Genomic DNA, 18,384 nt, shown 5'->3' on the forward strand with positions numbered 1-18,384 from the left:
GTACCATAAAATACTTATGTGACCACTCCTGAAAAGGATAATTTCTTTGTTTTACATTATAACGATTAACCTAGGAACGAAATATTAAGCTGTGATCGATATATCTTCGCTCGAAACTAAAAGTACAGGATATGAACAGAATAGAATACATATCAAATTTTAGGACGAAATTAATTACAGCAAAGTCTCTCGTGCTGTGCGATCTAAAAGATTTCGCGATGCCTGCCGAGGGTTAGCAGTCCACCATTTATCAGAACCTAGGTCAAGAATACTACCCCGACGTTAAACAGTAGGAAACTTTTATTTTTAAATACTATTATAATAATACTAAAAAGGAGAAACGTAACATAGTCAAACAATATTTATTCGTTATCACCTTTGCTAACCGTCGTCTTTTTTTTATGTAACTGTTAGCCACTAAAAATAAGAAAAACGTCCGTCAACATTGAGAATAGCTCGTTGCAGTTGCATTCAACATATGCAAAGACACTCAAAATACAACGGCCACAATTAGCCCAGATATAATTGGTCCCTTTATCAATTTGCTGTACATACTTGAACATTAAAAAAAGAATCATACCAAAGGTGTATTAATTATATCCAAATAATCGTTCGACCGATATAGAATCCTCCTGCAACAGTTACATAAATTGCAAAATCGAATAGGAAACTATATCGACCTATATATTTCTCTCGTTACATGCTATGTACTTATTAATTATTCATTATAAAGAGATAGTACCGTTGAAATTCAACTCCACCTTGTCAAATTCTTATTTTTCCAACAGGCAATACGAATATAATACAATTCCTTCGTATGCTTGTACATTCATATACTAGCTAGAGAGAAAGCTGGGACGTTTTGTACGCTGCTAGAAGAATTCGCCGTTATTAAATATACAAGTCTTCTTCGACAATATTTATTCGTCGACGGAACACAAATGGGTAATGTATATTCTCAGTACAAAGTGTTGTTGATCGATATTACAGAAACATGATACGCATCGTTTCTAAATAGTTGATTACCTGATGCCAGGTAGAGACTTATTCGCGATAGTTGTGACGCGAAACGCAAGCCGGAAGACCGATACCGCGAGGGGAACGTATCGTCCGCTGGCTTCAGGCAGAAGAAATCGCTGAATGAAAACAAATTGGATAAACTACGGGGGGGAGGGGAAGGAATGTATAAGAATGGAATTTCTCGTAATAATGCAAATACGATCACGATCGACGTAATTACGAGTCGCCAACGATGATCTCATGCTAGAACAATGTTGCATTCCTGCTGTCAGATCGGCGCGATCAGAGAATCCCCGGTCGCCATCGTGGAAACATGAAACACGACCCGTGTCAATTTGCTTTGAGCAAAGTTTCTCGAAAATAAAAACCTTTCCTTTGGGTAAGATGAACACTAAATAAAGAGTATAAAGAACGATCCTCGGGACGCTCGTTTAATTAACCGATTATTCATTCGCGAACCAGAGTTGGGCATTATTTGGATCAAAAATCGAATAAAGACACAAATAAAGAGATGAAGATAAACATTCGAGAGAGAAGATAAGTAGGTTCTCGAACGAGAATGTATCTATATTCGTCGAATAAATCTATTTGATATTGTTCAAATAATGGTCAAAAAAAATTTCTCGCCTCTGATTTGTTATGTGAAATTATCTAAATAAAAATTCTACCCATCTTCGGCTCAACACAAACACACACACACCCATTCGCGCATACATATACAGAGATCCTAATGTGGTCATTTATGCGATATATATATATATATATAACTAGGGAGTGTCATCGGGTATCTACTACAATCTATATCAGTCGTACAGCAGCAATTGAGTTATCCTCAAACGCCTAGGTATGAAAATATTTCAATAAATTTTGCCTGTAGTATAACGCAATGACATAGCTGAACATCGGTCGATAATAATCTGTGAATTCTCAGAAGTGTCACAGACAGACAATGAGCTATGGAAACATAGAGCTCGTATGTCATCAGTCTACGTTGCTGTCTTTTGCTTAAACAATTCTGCGTATAAAAGAATGTCTACGGAGAAACAGGCTGCATGTCGCTCATCTTCTTGGTGAGCTCCTGCAGGAAGTCCCTGTAAATCAGCGAGTCTATGTTAGCCGAGAGGACGTAGAGGAGCCACCAGTCGCCCAGATCGACCTTCTTGCTGATACTGTAGCAAGTCTCGATAGACAACACCCTCGAGGATAAGTGCAGCAGTCTTGGTCTGACGACCGGGGCCAAAATAATGGCAGCCCTGTAGACCATCAGTCCAAGCAGCAGCAAGGACAGGATCATGTACCAGAACCAGACGAAGATGTAGGTCTTCTCGTTAACGATGTTCAGCGGTAGGATGCAGAGGGAATCGTGCTTCTGTATCGTTCCCGAGGCACCGTATTTGTGGAAGATGCACTTGGTGACGCGAGGAAACACATAGACCATAGGGTCCACCCGTTCCTCCTGCGGGACGTCCGAGAAATGCAGCACACGCAGCCCATAGCTGAGGAACTCGCCGTCGAAGAACCGATTCATCAGGTACATTTGAAGGAAGATGTTCACGAGGCACAAGGCCTCGCAAGCGAAGTAGCGGTAAACGTACATGTTGTGAGTCTGAAAGAACAAGCAATCACTGAATTGGCATGAATTGAGCTCAATGAAGGCAAATTGGATCTAACCCATCTCAGCCATCCCTCTCTCCCTTACTCTTTTCTCCTGACCGTGCCTTTATTATATCAGGGCCAGAAATACTAAGTAGATACATCGTAAATCTGAATTTCTTTTCTCTTTTCTCCCTAACTTTATTGTAAGATCAGAGAAAGTAAGAGCGGAGAAAATCTAAGTTCTACGTAGCAACCCTTGCGCTTCGTTAAGCCTCTGTGGTTTACGCGTAGTCTATGTACTTACCTTTATGTGATTCATCAGATAATCCATTAACATAGACTTCTTCTTCCGGATGTTATCTTCATGATCCAGTCCGTGATTCATGCCCATAACCAATGCGTTGATCAAACCACCCTCCCACATGTTCCATAACCATTGTGGTACATAGCACAGGACTGCCTGTTAAAATATTTATGTTCATTTCGATAACGCAGAATTTAAGGGCTACAAAACACTGAAGTGCCAGAAACTAAAAGACCCAGGGGAATTTCTATTCGGAGACTAATAGTATCAGAGGCATCGACTTTTTAGCTTGCAAATTGGTGGCTCCTTAGCACGTACTTGTGTAGTTCAAACGCCCGAGCGCTTTGTATACTCAAAGTTACATTCGATCGATTGCATCGATCTAAAGTCTCAAAATATTACTCACTCTGCCAAGGAATATTGACGTATGAAAGAGAAAACTAATTATTTCACAAACATTGTTATTAAGACTTCTTGTTTCTTTCAATGCATTTTTATTAAGCACAGTACCTTACAGAAATAATAATTTATTCACATCCTATACATATTTAACGTACTAAAAATTTACTGACCCTTTATGCGTTACAAAGACTCCATCAACATTATTCGCGCATTCTTCAAGTTTATTCACTACACATTCTGCCATACACTTCCACATGCACACTTTGCAATAATCCTTACGTTAATACATTCATACTTAACTTTCTTACATTCATATTGCTGTCCGCATATACCTCTATATACATTCAACAGTAAGCATACTACTTTAATTATTGAGAGCATATCAAGTAAAACAGATTAGAACAATCTTCTCTCGTAAAGAAAATAAACGTGTAACTTCCATTTCCTTTAATCGATAACAGTCAGATAGAGGACCACCAAGTACCGCAGCACTCTCGCAAGGGAACACCGCGAACCCAGACTCACCAATCGGAACGCAACTTTGTGGGTTTTTAGAGTGACTCAAAACAAGAACAACGGTGTGTTTCATTTGGGCCCTATCGCCCTTTAACATGGTGAAAACTAACCTCAAAGTAAAATTGGCACTTCCACTGTTTCGCGTATAACTCTCAAAGTACAGCAGGCAGAAAAGAATGTTTCAAACAAAAGTTTAATGGTGCAATAAGCGCTACAAACTTACGTTAACAAAATTTTGAACAGAGTTTTTTCGTCAGTTATATATATTTTTTTTAACTCTTTTCAAAATTTTGTTAACGGAAGTTTGTAGCGCTTATTGTCACCATTAAGATTTTGTTTGAAACATTTTGTTCTGTCTGTTGTACTCTGAGAGGTGCGCGCGAAAAAGTGGAAGGGCCAATTTGACTTTGAGGTTAGTTTTCACCCCCTTAAAGGGCGATAGGGCCCAAATGGAACACACTGTTGTTATTGTTTTGGGTCACTCTAAAAACCCACAAAGTTGCGTTCCAATCGGTTAGTCCGGGTTCGCGGTGTTCCCTTGTCCGAAAAATAAGGAAAGCAGAGAGGGTTGCAAAAGTAATGTTATCAGTCAGTCTAAAGTAAATACCTAATGTAACTTCTTGTATGTTAAGTCTACGTTTGACACTACGTCTGCAAACTTAATCGCCAGAAACAATATATATATAATAAAATAATATATATATATAGTATTATAAATATATAATAAATAAATATATTATAAATATGTAATATATATATATATATATATATTACAAATTTATAATATATTTATTTATTATATATTTATAATACTAAATTATACTAATATATATAAAAATATATAATAAATAAATATATATATATATATTTTGAGAATTTGCCATCCTCCTTTCATTCATCGACGAACAAGAATCAAGTACTCGAATACCAGGAGCCAAAGCAACTTTTAATAAAGATAGGGGACAGCGGCACGACTTCAGAAATGGCTTCGTCAATCCTAGCGCAGAATTGAACGGTCAATCTTTCGCGCCCGTGCATTCGCGAGAACCCCGTTTCGGATATCCAATACGAAAGCTGAGACTGGATAAGACGGTAACCAAAAACCTGAACTGTCAGCGCAGCTGTCCCCCCCCCCGGTAATCGGTGGTTATCTGTCGCGCGTACAAGATTACTGATAGACGAGAGCCCTTACCTGGAAGAACAAGACGAAGCACACCCACTGGTAGTACGTGTAATATTTCCTCGCGTCAACGTCGCCGAAATCGTTCGCCACACCTGGATGCGCCACTTCCACTCCGACCTGTGTCAAATAAACTCGTCAACAATAGGATCATGACGAAACACATTGCAGGTGCAGTCGATTAAATTCACAACACCCGTCCTCGTACGACGTCCCGTCGTCTTCGACGGATCGTCGCTGCTGAAACGTGCTTACGGTTCGCGCGCTTTTGTTGCGACCGTTTTTTCGCGCGGGAAATTCAAGCAGCTTTTCCTCATCTAGTTTTCTTACTTCGGCCACTATATCGTTGGCTTGTTGGTGAGTTCAGTTTAATACGATAAATCAGGTAATAATTGAAAGCTATTACAAAATACGCGAGTTTTTCCCCATACGGATTCTTATTAATTTATTGTAAAAAAAAACTTAGAAAGTAATTGCTTAAATTAATCCTTAAGGATTTTAGGATGGAACGATGGACTTGACCAGCTTCACTGACAAGCCAGCGATATATTCAATGATTTGTGCGACACAGGATTTATATTTGCTAATTAAATAATAACTACCAAAAGATGCTGGGTACAAGTACGCGTAAAGAATGAAAATTTGTAATATTATGGATTTAAACGACGAAGTATCGAGTCTTGAATTTATCGAATCAGATCTTATGAAAGAATTTATATGTGTAGAATTTGTTTGAATGCACGCCGGCTGTGATAGAGCATTTGTTTAAAAACTTTGTGTAATTCATAACATGCAACCACATTGCAAATAAAGGATACGTTACTGGTGCAGCAACTAATAAATCGTCTTTATTCAAACTAAATAATATAAAATACAATAGTAAATTTTATAGTAACAAATCGCCGCGAAATCTGGTTTCGAGGACAATCATTTTATGGTTAAAATTTCATAAGAAAAACGAGATAAATTTGTACCTACGTACGCACGTACGTGCATAGTTAAGGAGAAATTACGATATTCTATTAGAAGACAGTTGCATATATCCTTGAAACGAAGTATTCAGAATGCTTTCGTCATTGCGTGTTCTCTTCCAATCGCGTTTACTGTGTATTTTGTATCACGAGTACTAAGTAACCACAATTCTTTGCAATCGAGCCATTTTTTATCAGAATTGAGATAAAGAAAAAAGAATTCTCTTTGAAAACGACCATATCTCATATATATGGATCGTATCCTCGTGCCCCATGCCCCTCCCCCTCACACAGTCCACTAAATATTCCATATTTAACAGAATTATTTTAAGTATTTTAAGGACACCTTAACAAAAGCATAATCCACAAACAAAACATTGAAATTCAACATTTAAACGTTTCAACGATGTATACATCAAGAGCATGCCTCTTCGGAAAATTATATGCAAGTACCAGCTCTCAAGGCTTGGGCATACTGCGCGTGCGGAAATCATTGATCACAGATCGTTAACCACATACGCTGAACGCCTATGGGCGTTTGACGCACGCTGCTAGCAACCACCAGGCAACACCGAAAGGATTGAATCAGGCGGAAGAAAAATATGAGAAGTCTACAAAATTGGAATGGGTGGCGCTTCATCCGTCGAAGAATACGGTAAATCCATTCTAAAAACGTAAGGCCACTAATTATTCCAACTGAAACGACTGTTCCAGAAATGACAACTGTGCCGCGCGTTCCCCCAACCCGTTAGGCATGCACGAAAAATTAACTGGTAAACGTAAGCAGCATACGTCATTGATCAGAATAAAGCCAAGTCAACCCGAAAATCCAACAATTCTATTCGACCGAAAAAAAGAGATGTTGTAAGTACATTATTGCGCAACAGGTACACCTTGTTAACAGTAAAACAAATTAGAACGCTGTTGATAATTTTGAAATGCAGCAGGAGACGTTCCTAGTGTAGAAATGTCCCCAGGAAAGCTTAGAAGGGCCGACGAAAGGAGCGGTTGGGGAGGCCGTGATTACTGATTACCCACCTGTCGATTGAACGCGTCGGGCATGGTGAATGTGGACGTGATCCAGCAATAGGTGTTGATAGGGTGCGTGGGTAAGCCCTGAACGATACAAGAGATCGGGTTACCCACGTACTGGGTGGCCGTGATGACCATGGAGCACGTGAAGAGCAGCACCGTGGTGAAGTGGTTGTGCAACCGAAACACCATGGAGTCCGTGGTGATCTCCTGCCATTTCAGGTAATGCCCGAGACCCCCTAGTAGCTTGTACATGATGACTATTCTATTCCAACGATCCCGCGGTCAGTCCTACTTAGTCTCGTCCGTCTCGGCTTAATCGTCACGTGGCCGTATTAATTCCTTCACACGGGGAGACGTGCAGAAGGGCAGACAACAACAAACGAAAGAGCCAGCGCTCACGCGGGCTCTCATCCGCCGCACTCGCCACGCGAAAAGCGGCAAAACGAAACAAGAGAAACAGGCACACACGGCCGTGTCCACGCGGCCTGGCCTCCCTCTTCTTCCTTTTCTCCTTTCTCCGCGGTCCTTCTCTTCCTTCCCTTCCCGCCCTACTCCTGTTCCTCTTCTTTCCTCGGGGGCCCGCGCGCGCACACGCGATCGGTCACCGAACCACGCTCGAGTAACGAAATCGCGAACTAGACCTTTATTGCTGACGGGAATTCAGCGCGGCGTCATCGACGAGACACACGTGCCCTTCGACCATCCCTCGATCGATCTCGCCACGCGGGACACGTTCAATTCGTACACACGCGCGTAAACAAATGGCTGGTCCTGACGGCTGGTGTCGTATCGTGATCCTTTCCTTCCCCCCCCACCCCCACGTCGGCTATTATATACATATATGCAATAAGGTACGGTCCGTTTCCACGGTTCCTACCGGTCTGAGAGCGCGAGAAGATACGATCCTGCCGAGAACACCGCTGCCTGACGCAAAATTGTGCAACACCAGCCGCTAGGAGGCGTCCCTCTTTCTCTTTCTGGCGCGCGCGGATCACTTTTTCCCTCGATTTTATCGGCGGAACAGGTAGGTAGATCCCGTGCGAAGAACGCCGAATCGCGTCGCGCTTATACACAAGCAGTCACTTCGACGTCGACTGACGAGAGAAGTCAGTGGCTGGTCGTTTCCAGTGAGGGGCGAGAGGGAAACTCTCTTTCGATCTGCTAGGGGGACTGTTGCAGTAGAAACGAGTAGGAGAGGGCCCAGGAGGTGGGGATCGAGACGGTGGGGGACCGACGGCTGCTTCGAAACCCCTCTCCTCCTTCATTCCCCTCTCGTTCCTGTTACACAAACACATTGTATTCCCCCTGCCATTCCATAGTGCATGCTCCTGCGTCGACGGCTACCGTTGGCCGTTCTATTCTTTCTCTTGCCGATTTCTGAACGATTGAAATCCTTCAGAAACCCGTGAAAAGCATTTGATATTGCGTGTCGTCTCTTTCCTTAATTGTTATGACGTTCGACGCGACTGCTTTTAAATCCCGAAAGTATTATATTGCGATGGCATATTCTATGGTAGGACGCTAAAGCGTCCACGCCGACTAAAGTCCATGCTTACAACTCATCGGGAGTGAGTTTTCTATCGAGGGCGCCCCCTCTGTGAGCTTGGTGGAAGTGAAGCCGAACGTACTTCTGATTGAACGTTTTCGGTGAGGTTTAGATGCGTGACGCGTGCCATGTGCGGAAATCTTCCGGGCATGTTCGTAGCCATTCTCGCTGAACGCCTACGGGCGTTAATAATACGCGGTTAATGGAATCAAAGTGTTAAAAATATTGGTGCCACGAGGTGCTTTAAATTATTCATTTTAGACAGTAGATGGAGCCGTTTCGGTGACACGAACTACTTCAAGGCCAGCGTTATGTATCTCTTTCGCTTTCTCGTTCGATCGTTCCTTCGTGCGGAATATTGTAATGAAAGTAAATGGTTTTAATGCAACGGTTAAATTCAATTGACCGCCGCTGAGGCTACCGAGGGAGTCGTGCATAGGGTTCTTGTATCGCGTAGCGTTGTGGAACGAAGGCATACTGTTCTTAGAACTATGGAGATCCTTTGCTCGACGTATCGAACAATAAAAGAGCGTATATGTGTACAGTGAAGAATACCGTTAAGTACGCCATGTTTATGCCAATGTCGTTAACGCTATTAGAAGGCACCCGCAAAGTGAAACTAATAATTCACTGTATTAAGTGCACGTACTCTCCGAGAAAAAGTTGCAACAATGGAAGTTTCTTTTGCGAATCATGTAACGTTGAGATAGTAAACAATATTTAGACAGAAGCAACATGTAAGACAGTTCGAGGTAATTGTTAAGTTTAATAGAAAATGGAGAATTATAAATGGGTTCGTTCGCAAGATGGTGGTCGACATTAATCGCTTTTCGTGAACATAAGATAATTAAGTATTTTATAGAGACAATATTAAAGAGTAATACCTAACAAACTAACAAATTTATGATAAAGATAAAGAATTTTCATTCTTTGTTTATCCGATTTTGGTTACGGATATATAAATTTGCAAGTGATATGTAATATGAAGGTTAATGCTCCTCAGCATGTGCAAATCGGTACGTGCAACTTCGTGCCATTCAAATTTCCTTTTCTCTTTGTCCAAGCTTGTATTCTGTCGCTCGGCGAGGGGTGTTCACCGTGATTGTGAACGTGACCAGATGCACGAGCCCTAAAAGGACTAAAATCTTTCCCCCTGTGAAACGGAAATACCAGCAGCCTCGTGCCCTTCATTATTCGTTTCGGATTATCTTAAGCCACGTTCCCACCTGAACAATTTCCAAGTTAGAACAGAAGAAGCAATCAAAGATTTTTTTTTCTTTCAAATATACTGCGCTTCAGAGAGACGTTTTAAACCACGTTCCCACATGCGTGAAACATAATAATTAACCTGCGTTTCTACTTGTGTAACTCATAGCACGAATCATGCGTAAGATTCATAAAATGATTACTTTTCAAAACTACTCACAAGGAGAGTATCCCAGGTGTCCGCCTCCGATTGCTTTGATTTTTGGATATGTTTGACAGGACCGAAAAATAAGATATACCTACCTGTTTTTTTATAGCGACCCATTTTTATATTTAGAGGGTGAAACCACCCCTCAAGGTTATAGATTTTCAGGTGTTCGTCTCCGATTGCTTTGGTTTTTGGATATGTTTTAGGGGACAGAACAATAAGAAACCGGTGTCTTTTTATTTTGGCCTGTTTGCATGTTTAGGGGGTGAAACCACCCCTCAACTTTACAAGAGTTTTCAGGTGTTCGTCTCCGATTGCTTTGGTTTTTGGATATGTTTTAGAGCACAGAACAATAAGAAACAGGTATCTTTTTATTTTGGCCTGTTTGCATGTTTAGGGGGTGAAACCACCCCTCAACTTTACAAGATTTTTTAGGTGTTCGTCTCCGATTGCTTTGGTTTTTGGATATGTTTTAGAGGACAGAACAATAAGAAACAGGTATCTTTTTATTTTGGTCTGTTTGCATGTTCAGGGGGTGAAACCACCCCTGAAATTTCATGAGAATAGCTGGTGCCCACCTCCGATTGCTTTAGTTTTTAGCCAAAGCAGTCGGAGACGAACAGCTGAAAATCTTGTAAATATTGAGGGGTGGTTTCACCCCCTAAATATGAAAACGGGCCGCTGTAAAAGAACACGTATATCTTATTTTTCGGTCCTTTAAAACATATCCAAACGTCCAAGCAATCGGAGACGGACATCTGGGATACTCTTCTTGTTAGTGCCATCAAGAAAATGCATCAAGACCGAAAATGTGAAACAAAAATTTGTTTACACCCTAACGAGTGTATTAATAAAAGCCAAAAACATTTTTTAGGATATGTTATAACCTCTTCTTATAAAAATTATAATAATCACCTATTTTCTTGAGCGCTGTGGCCGGAGGACACACTTAAGCCACGCCTTCACATGTGCAATATACATTGCAAAACATATTTAAGCTGCGTTCCTACTTGTATAATTTACAACACAGACTATGCGCGACGCACTTAAAAGGATTACTTTTTGAAGTTAGTGCGCTTCGATAGTACAACTTAAAGGGGGAATCCTATTTTATGGGCTAAAAACATAGCAAAATTTGGGAATTTTTTTGAAAACACTATCGATTCGATTCATCTGAAATTTGGAGCATGTTCTTATCAAAACATGCTCAAAATTTCAGATCAATCGAATCGCTAGTTTCTTAAAAAAAAAACAATTTTGCTACGTTTTTAGCCCGTAAAATAGAATTCTCCCTTATGGGGACCCTTCGGTCAAAGCGCTCGAAAACCAGGTGATCTTTATAAATTTTTTACAAAAGGAGCATATCCTAAAAAATATTTTTGGCATTTATCGATACACTCGTTAGGGTACAAAAAAATGGTTGTTTCATGTTTTCGGCCTTCATGCATTTTCTAAGTGGCGCGTAGTGCAGCGCCGCCAAAAAAAGGCGCCTAAACAAACTGTAATCACAAAATTTACTCAGAGGATCGCCCGAAATGAATAATGAAAACAAAAATTTCTTAAAATTTATGTCAATAGTTATCGCAGTATCCATTGTTGCGGCAAAAAGACCAAAACTACGATGATTGTTGCACATTTGAACGGAGCAGTTAAATGAAGCGGATAATTTTCCGCATAAGCGTGCATATAAACAAAACCCGTGTTTCAAAAGATTGTGTTAATAGGATGCTGCGATAGCGAGCCCAATAAAATTACGAATCAAATGCCTCAATATTTTTCGAATCGGTCCATTAGTTCTCCCGAAATCGTGGTTACCGTTTCGAAAGAAAATGTTTTCGGCTCATACGTTCGGAACTTGTTTCGGTTATGTGACTGTAGAATAGGGTAGGTGGGGGTATTACTGCGGATGCCCCGATTACTGCGGATATTCTAAAACAGATCATATTTAATGTTGGGAAGTACATAATCTCTTGAAAATTTTTGATAAAATTATTTTAAACTCTATTACAGATAATGATTAATAAACATGTACAGCAAAGTTATTATTAATTCTTTTATCGTAGTTTGAAATTCGTCAAGGCGAAACTTCGGTCGATTCCCGATATGGCGGTCATGAACACCTACTTGAAACACATTTATATTTTTGTTATTAACAGTAATACATGTAATGCAGCTTTATTACTCGATAGAGTAAGAGTTATTTTTTCAGAAAAACAGTAAATCAGCCACCTGCATTTTAGTTTTAATTTTTATTTCTCAACGCAGTATTAGGTGCAGTACTTTACACCATGTGCATGTATTAATGCGGACCGACGACAGCGCAATCTAACCTTTCTTCCGACCGTATTCACTGACGTGATGTTTGTACTAAGGTTATGTTTCGCCTGACGTCGGACCGCAGTAATACATGCGCAGTAACTGGTATTTCGTTAGTAATTAACACGCAGTAATACCTGCAATGACATTGATCGACAAATCTCTGTGTTTTTAATTAACTGTGCTTATCACCCCGTCCTCATATTTTTTTATGGAATTATTAAGGTTCCACCTTTCTTTTAAAAAAAGAAGGAGGAACTTTCATTCATTAGAACGCCGTGTCGAGGGTTTTAAAGTTAACCTACCTTAACCCTTAACTGGTATACTGTTTTTGGCAAACGTGGCTGGTATACTGGGATCGTGGCAGACCCCAAATAAAAAAGGACACAGAAATTTGTAAAGTCGGCCCTGAATCAACCTCTATGAATATTTTGTTCTTACGTAATGTGTAAAATAATAGAAACCTAGAAAGTTAAACTATTATTATAAAATTAATTAGAAAAACAGTTTACAAGCTTAGACAACCAAAAATTTTGCAGCGAACTTTGCGTGCCTGGGGTCATGAGCGACCCCAAGATACCAGTTAAGGGTTAAAAGTCCGCAGTAATACCCCCACCTACCCTATATAGGTACCGTTTCGAATTTTGCTGTGAAACTTTCACAGTGTATTCTCGGGATGTTATATTCCAAAAATATATATATAAAAAAAATCGATTTTCTGAAAAATTTTAACTGGAAGATCCCCTTAAGCAACATCCCCACATGCAAAGTGTAAAGTGCAAAAGAAAATTAAAAAAAAAAACACTTTTTCTATACGCCATCGTTGTGTTTCTCCCCGAGAATGGGACTTAAAAGTACTTCGAAGTGCAGCATGTATCGCACAGAAACTTCATTGAAGCTAATATTTTCAAGTACTTCGACTAGTGGATCGCTCGAGGGGTTCTGTTCCCGTACGCTGTTTCGCGCCTTGACCGAGTTTACCGTGCCCACACCAACGTGTAGGGTGATATTATTCAATAGCCTGTCCGGCAAGAGGTCACTTTTTTTCCTCGCGCGATAAGATAGGGACGCGTATTCACAAACGCAACTAAATCGCCCGGTTGCCCGTTTCGTTTTTTTTTTCCCCTTCTAATTTTTATCGTCACACGTGTGACGTGTTGCGTGAACCTGGCCACGCCGAGGCACAGTGTCGTTAATGTAGAAGCCGAGATGTCGGTCTGGGTTGTACAAGATATCGGGTTACGGCGTGTCTGCACAAAAGCTTGGGTTGCATCACGTTGTACATTTGGACCGGTGGTTGCGAACGAAAACGAGACCACAGCGACAAATGCGGTTTACAGAAATACAATCGGTTAGCGAAATGGTTACAGACCGAATTATTTTTAACCGACTTCAAAAAGGAGGAGGTTATAGATTCGACCTGTTGGTATTTTTTTTTCTGTTTGTCCCCGCACAACTCCTCAGCATATGGGCCGATTTTGATAACTCGACTTTTTTTATTCGAAAGAGGGCGATGCCCCGGTGGCCTCATCCTACACCGCATCAACATCGGCCCAATATTTTTTGCCAGTTCTGGTTAATAATAAAAACTATTGTCACCTAATTATTATTATTTTATGTATGTACGCGCATATCTCCTCAGCATGTTGTGCGAATATATATGAAACTAAAAAGTTAAAAATAATTTTTTTTTTTTAAAATTAAAACCGACTTTGAAATAATAAGAATGCACTATAAAAGTAAAAAATAATTTTTTCCCTTATTTAATCTACGACTCTCATATTTTTTAAATCGGCGCCTCATCATTTGCACTGTGAAAATCTGGCGTCAACTTAAAAAATATGAGAGTCGTTGATTAAATAAGGGAACAAATTATTTTTTACTTTTTAATGAATTTTTGTTATTTTGAAGTCGGTTTTAATTTTTTTTAATTTTTTTTATAGAACATAAATATAACGCAAGAGAATTTTTTTACTGTAAATTCATTTTTGAATTATTGTATTTTTTCTGTGTACGGGTGAATATAACGGATTGCTAATACATTCATCGACTTCACTCCGGTTTTGTATTAAATATTTATATATAATACTAGCAAAATATACGCGCGCTCGTTTCGGGCCTAAGATATATTAAGAAGCCCATGAAAACACATTGTACCCCTTCTCACCCCCTTAGGGGTTGATTAGGATAAAATCCTGAAATTTATTTTTAGGATTTGTGTGGGTAACTTTTGTATGCAAAAACCAAGTTGATATCAAATCGGGTCTAAGATATATTGAGAAGCCCGTGAAAACACAGTTTACCCCTTTTCACCCCCTTACGGGGTTGATTACGTCAAAATCCTGAAATTGAATTTTAGGGATTTGGGTAGGTAACGTTTGTATGCAAAAACCAAGTTGATATCAAATCGGGCCTGAGATATATTGAGAAGCCCGTGAAAACACAGTTTACCCCTTTTCACCCCCTTAGGGGTTGATTAGGTCAAAATCTTGAAATTGAATTTTAGGGATTTGGGTAGGTAACCTTTGTATGCAAAAACCAAGTTGATATCAAATCGGGCCTGAGATATATTGAGAAGCCCGTGAAAACACAGTTTACCCTTTTTCACCCCTTTGTGAGTTGATTACGGCAAAATCCTGAAATTCGTTTTTAGGTATTCGCGTGGGCAATTTTTGTGAGTAAGAACCCAGTTGATATCTAATCGGGCCTAAGATATATTGAGAAGCCCATGAAAACACAGTTTACCCCTTTTCACCCCTTTACGGGTTGATTACGGCAAAATCCTGAAATTCGTTTTTAGGTATTCGCGTGGGCAATTTTTGTGAATAAGAACCCAGTTGATATCTAATCGGGCCCAAGAGATATTAAGGATAACCTCGGCGAGTGTTTTACAAGAAGTGCTCGACAGAGTTTCGATGTCAAGAGAACTAAGGAGACTGCTGACACGGTCAAGAGACGCTAGCTTTTATATTAGTAGAAATAGTGAGGTGCGTCAGGACGAGTCTGCCCTTTGGACACGATTTAAACTACTGAATCCTGTGTGGTGACGATTTTGGGTGCCTGAAGTCAGTGTTGGTCCTAGAGAAAGCCACTGCCACACTCTTTTCTTCATTGCCACGTTTTGACTGCTTTTAATACTTTAGGGATGAGGAACGTGTTGCAAGTTTAAATCAAGGGGCGAGAATCGATGGGGATCGATCGACAGACGTAGTTGATTGTCCTAGTCAGAAGGGCTGCCTGGTGACCCCGAGCAATCCTTTCTGTTTGTTCCGACTAGGGTGGATGCACCATTTGTGGCCACTTTAAGATATTGTACCAGCTTTGGCCACTTCTTAAAGAATATAATATTTTTCCGTGTTAGCAATAAATGTAACCTTATATTTCTGGCGGTATACTAAACAAAATATTTATGACGTGAAATTCTCCACATAATAATGATCCGCAAGCAATTTAAAAATGAGATAATTAAGCACATGGCCCAAAACAGTGCAATGGCCACAAACGGTACATCTACCCTATAGGGTAATTAACACTTCGAGTGGTGTCGGTGTTTTCACGCTGAGGGATGTGCATTAGGGTGGACCTTATTTTTCGACTTTTCAAATTGTTTTCGGGACACCCCCTAGAATAGGGCCACTGGATGAAAGAATACTCTGCACAAAATTTGAATTCGATCGAACAACGGGAAACCATGCCGCATCGAATTTGGAAATATTTTATTTTTGTAACTCGTTTTTCTCCACTGTAGTACATCGTTAATAAACATGTTATATATTTCGTTGAATTCGTCTTTTTACGCTCTGCAATTATATAAAAATAAAATATGAGACCACTCCAAAAAAAATATGACTTTGAAATTTAAAAAGTTAACCTTCAAAAAGAACTTTTTTCGTTGACATTATATTTACCGCGTCCAACAGTACAACTTTCGTCTAAATTTTTTTTCATATAATTGCAAGTAACAGATTTCAAAATTTTAATGAAATAACTATTTTCATCGAGATTACACTGTTCCAGCAATTTTTATAAATATGGATCCTCTGGAATGGGAAAATGATCCCAATTGTAATATTGGATTAAGTGTAATAAATAATTTAGCAGTAAACGATTCGCCCGAACGAGGAGTCAAACTCATGCAAGAGTTGAATTGTAACACTATTCAACAGCCATCTGGACTTGTAACATTCGATACCCGTTTCTTATAGAATTTTGTACGCCAAGTACGAATTCGCAAACTTTCGAAACATTCGATTTTTAAAAAAATGCAAATTTTCAACTTTGAACATTATTTGTGTTCAAACAGTAATAGTTATTCTGTTGCTTGTTCCGTCCAATTATTCTACGAACCCTCCGGAATACAACGATATAAGTTATTATTGCATTATTAATATTTAAATATATTTAAACAACGATGAAAGGGAAAGGGACATCCAAGATGCAACCAATTTTTGGAGATATCTTTCTATATATATATATGTGAAAAACTATGGGTCCAAGGGAAAATCTGACTACGCCACACGATGCAGCAGGCATTTTTCATTCGGAAAACATCAACAAAAGTGTTAAATCACGTTTTGTTTTCAATACAGGAGCAAAATAGTTTGGCAAAACGTGCTACGCCGACAGTGGTAGTCACGCGCGTTCAAACAATTCTGTCGCGAAAATTCTGTATTGAAAACAAAAACGTGACATAGGTACCACTTTCGTTGATGTCTTCCGGAGGAAAAATGTCTGCTGCATCGTGTGAAGTAGTCAGATTTTCTTCTAGACCTCTACTTTTTAAAATAAATTGAAAGATATCTGCAAAAATGGTGCATTTCGTGTCCTTCTCCTTTCAACGAAAAAGTTTTTTTTATGAAAGTTCATTTTTTCCGGATTGGTCTCATATTTTATTTCTATATTGTTGCCGAGCGTAAAAAGACAAATTCAACCATATATAAACATGTATATTAACGATACACTACAATGGAGAGAAACGAGTTACAAAAATAAAACATTTTAATTCGATGCGGCAAGGTTTCCCGTTCTCCAATCGATTTCAAATTTGGCACACTATTTTTTCTTTCAATGGCACAATTCTAGTAGGTGTCCCGCGAAAAATATAAAAATTATTTTTCCACAAGAGTAACTCAGGTCCACCCTCCTAATGTGCATCCCGTGCCTGGTTTTGGTGTGTTTCCCACAGTTTTCCCCCAGACTATATTGTAGTTAAGCAACGTTACTCTTTTTTTATAAATTATTAGTTGGCGAAGAGGAATTACTCAAAAAAGTGTAATTTCAGTTTATAGGGTAAAGTAGCCGAATATGACGACCTCTCCTAATACGAGACTCCGGCTTATCTCCGCTAGAGAACTCTTGAATGTCATAGCGATGCTATTTCTTTAGTAACTAACCGTGTATTTGCTGCTTCGTCCGCACAGTGGCGTTGCAATCAATTAAGCGTCTTGAGCAAGCACATATTTTCTGAAATACGTTGCAGAAAGTTTTTGAAGTGGCTCGATTAAATTACAAATACCTCTAAAGTGGTAAGTGTGCAATGATTTTCACAAACACAGTTGTATAGTGCTTGCAATGGAGTTTAAGACTTACTAGTTGTATATCATTAAACGATGAAGACTTAACTTTGAAGCTACTTAAGTAGCTCAACGTTGCAGGAACGTTCCACGTGTGTTGTATCGCAATATATGCGCAATATTGCACGGCAATGTGTGCGCAATATTCCCGATACATTGCACAAACGGGGCCATTGCAATATTGCACGACAATGTGTGCGCAATATTCCCGAAACATTGCACAAACGGGGCCATTACAATATTGCACGGCAATGTGTGCGCAATATTCCCGAAACATTTCACAAACGGGGCCATTGCAATATTGCACGGCAATGTGTGGGCAATATTCCCGAAACGTTGCACAAACGTAGCCATTGCAATATTGCACGACAATGTGTGCGCAGTATTCCCGAAATATTGCACAAACGGGACCATTGCAATATTGCACGGCAATGTGTGCGCAATATTCCCGAAACGTTGCACAAACGTAGCCATTGCAATATTGCACGGCAATGTGTGCGCAATATTCCCG

At 39.7% G+C, this 18,384-nt stretch overlaps 1 protein-coding gene across 1 annotated transcript; it reads right to left on the reverse strand.

The window, feature by feature from the left end:
- Nucleotides 1–282: 282 nt before the first annotated feature.
- Ogre (optic ganglion reduced) lies at nucleotides 283–8,187 on the reverse strand. Its single transcript, XM_076829780.1, has 4 exons — nucleotides 7,028–8,187; nucleotides 5,031–5,138; nucleotides 2,921–3,076; nucleotides 283–2,626 (listed from the first exon to the last, which is right to left on the reverse strand). The coding sequence occupies exons 1-4, from the start codon at nucleotides 7,274–7,276 to the stop codon at nucleotides 2,054–2,056; spliced, it is 1,086 nt and encodes a 361-aa protein (XP_076685895.1). The 5' UTR covers nucleotides 7,277–8,187; the 3' UTR covers nucleotides 283–2,053.
- Nucleotides 8,188–18,384: the final 10,197 nt, after the last annotated feature.

This window comes from Andrena cerasifolii, chromosome 1, assembly GCF_050908995.1.
Source record: "Andrena cerasifolii isolate SP2316 chromosome 1, iyAndCera1_principal, whole genome shotgun sequence".
Taxonomy (NCBI): domain Eukaryota; kingdom Metazoa; phylum Arthropoda; class Insecta; order Hymenoptera; family Andrenidae; genus Andrena; species Andrena cerasifolii.

Coding starts and splice junctions, on each gene's coding strand:
- Ogre (XM_076829780.1), bottom strand. CDS start 7,276: ATGTACAAGCTACTAGGGGGTCTCGGGCATTACCTGAAATGGCAGGAG. Junction 3,077..5,030: donor GCTTCGTCTTGTTCTTCCAG/GTAAGGGCTCTC, acceptor ATATTTTAACAG/GCAGTCCTGTGCTATGTACC. Junction 2,627..2,920: donor ATCTGATGAATCACATAAAG/GTAAGTACATAG, acceptor TTGTTCTTTCAG/ACTCACAACATGTACGTTTA.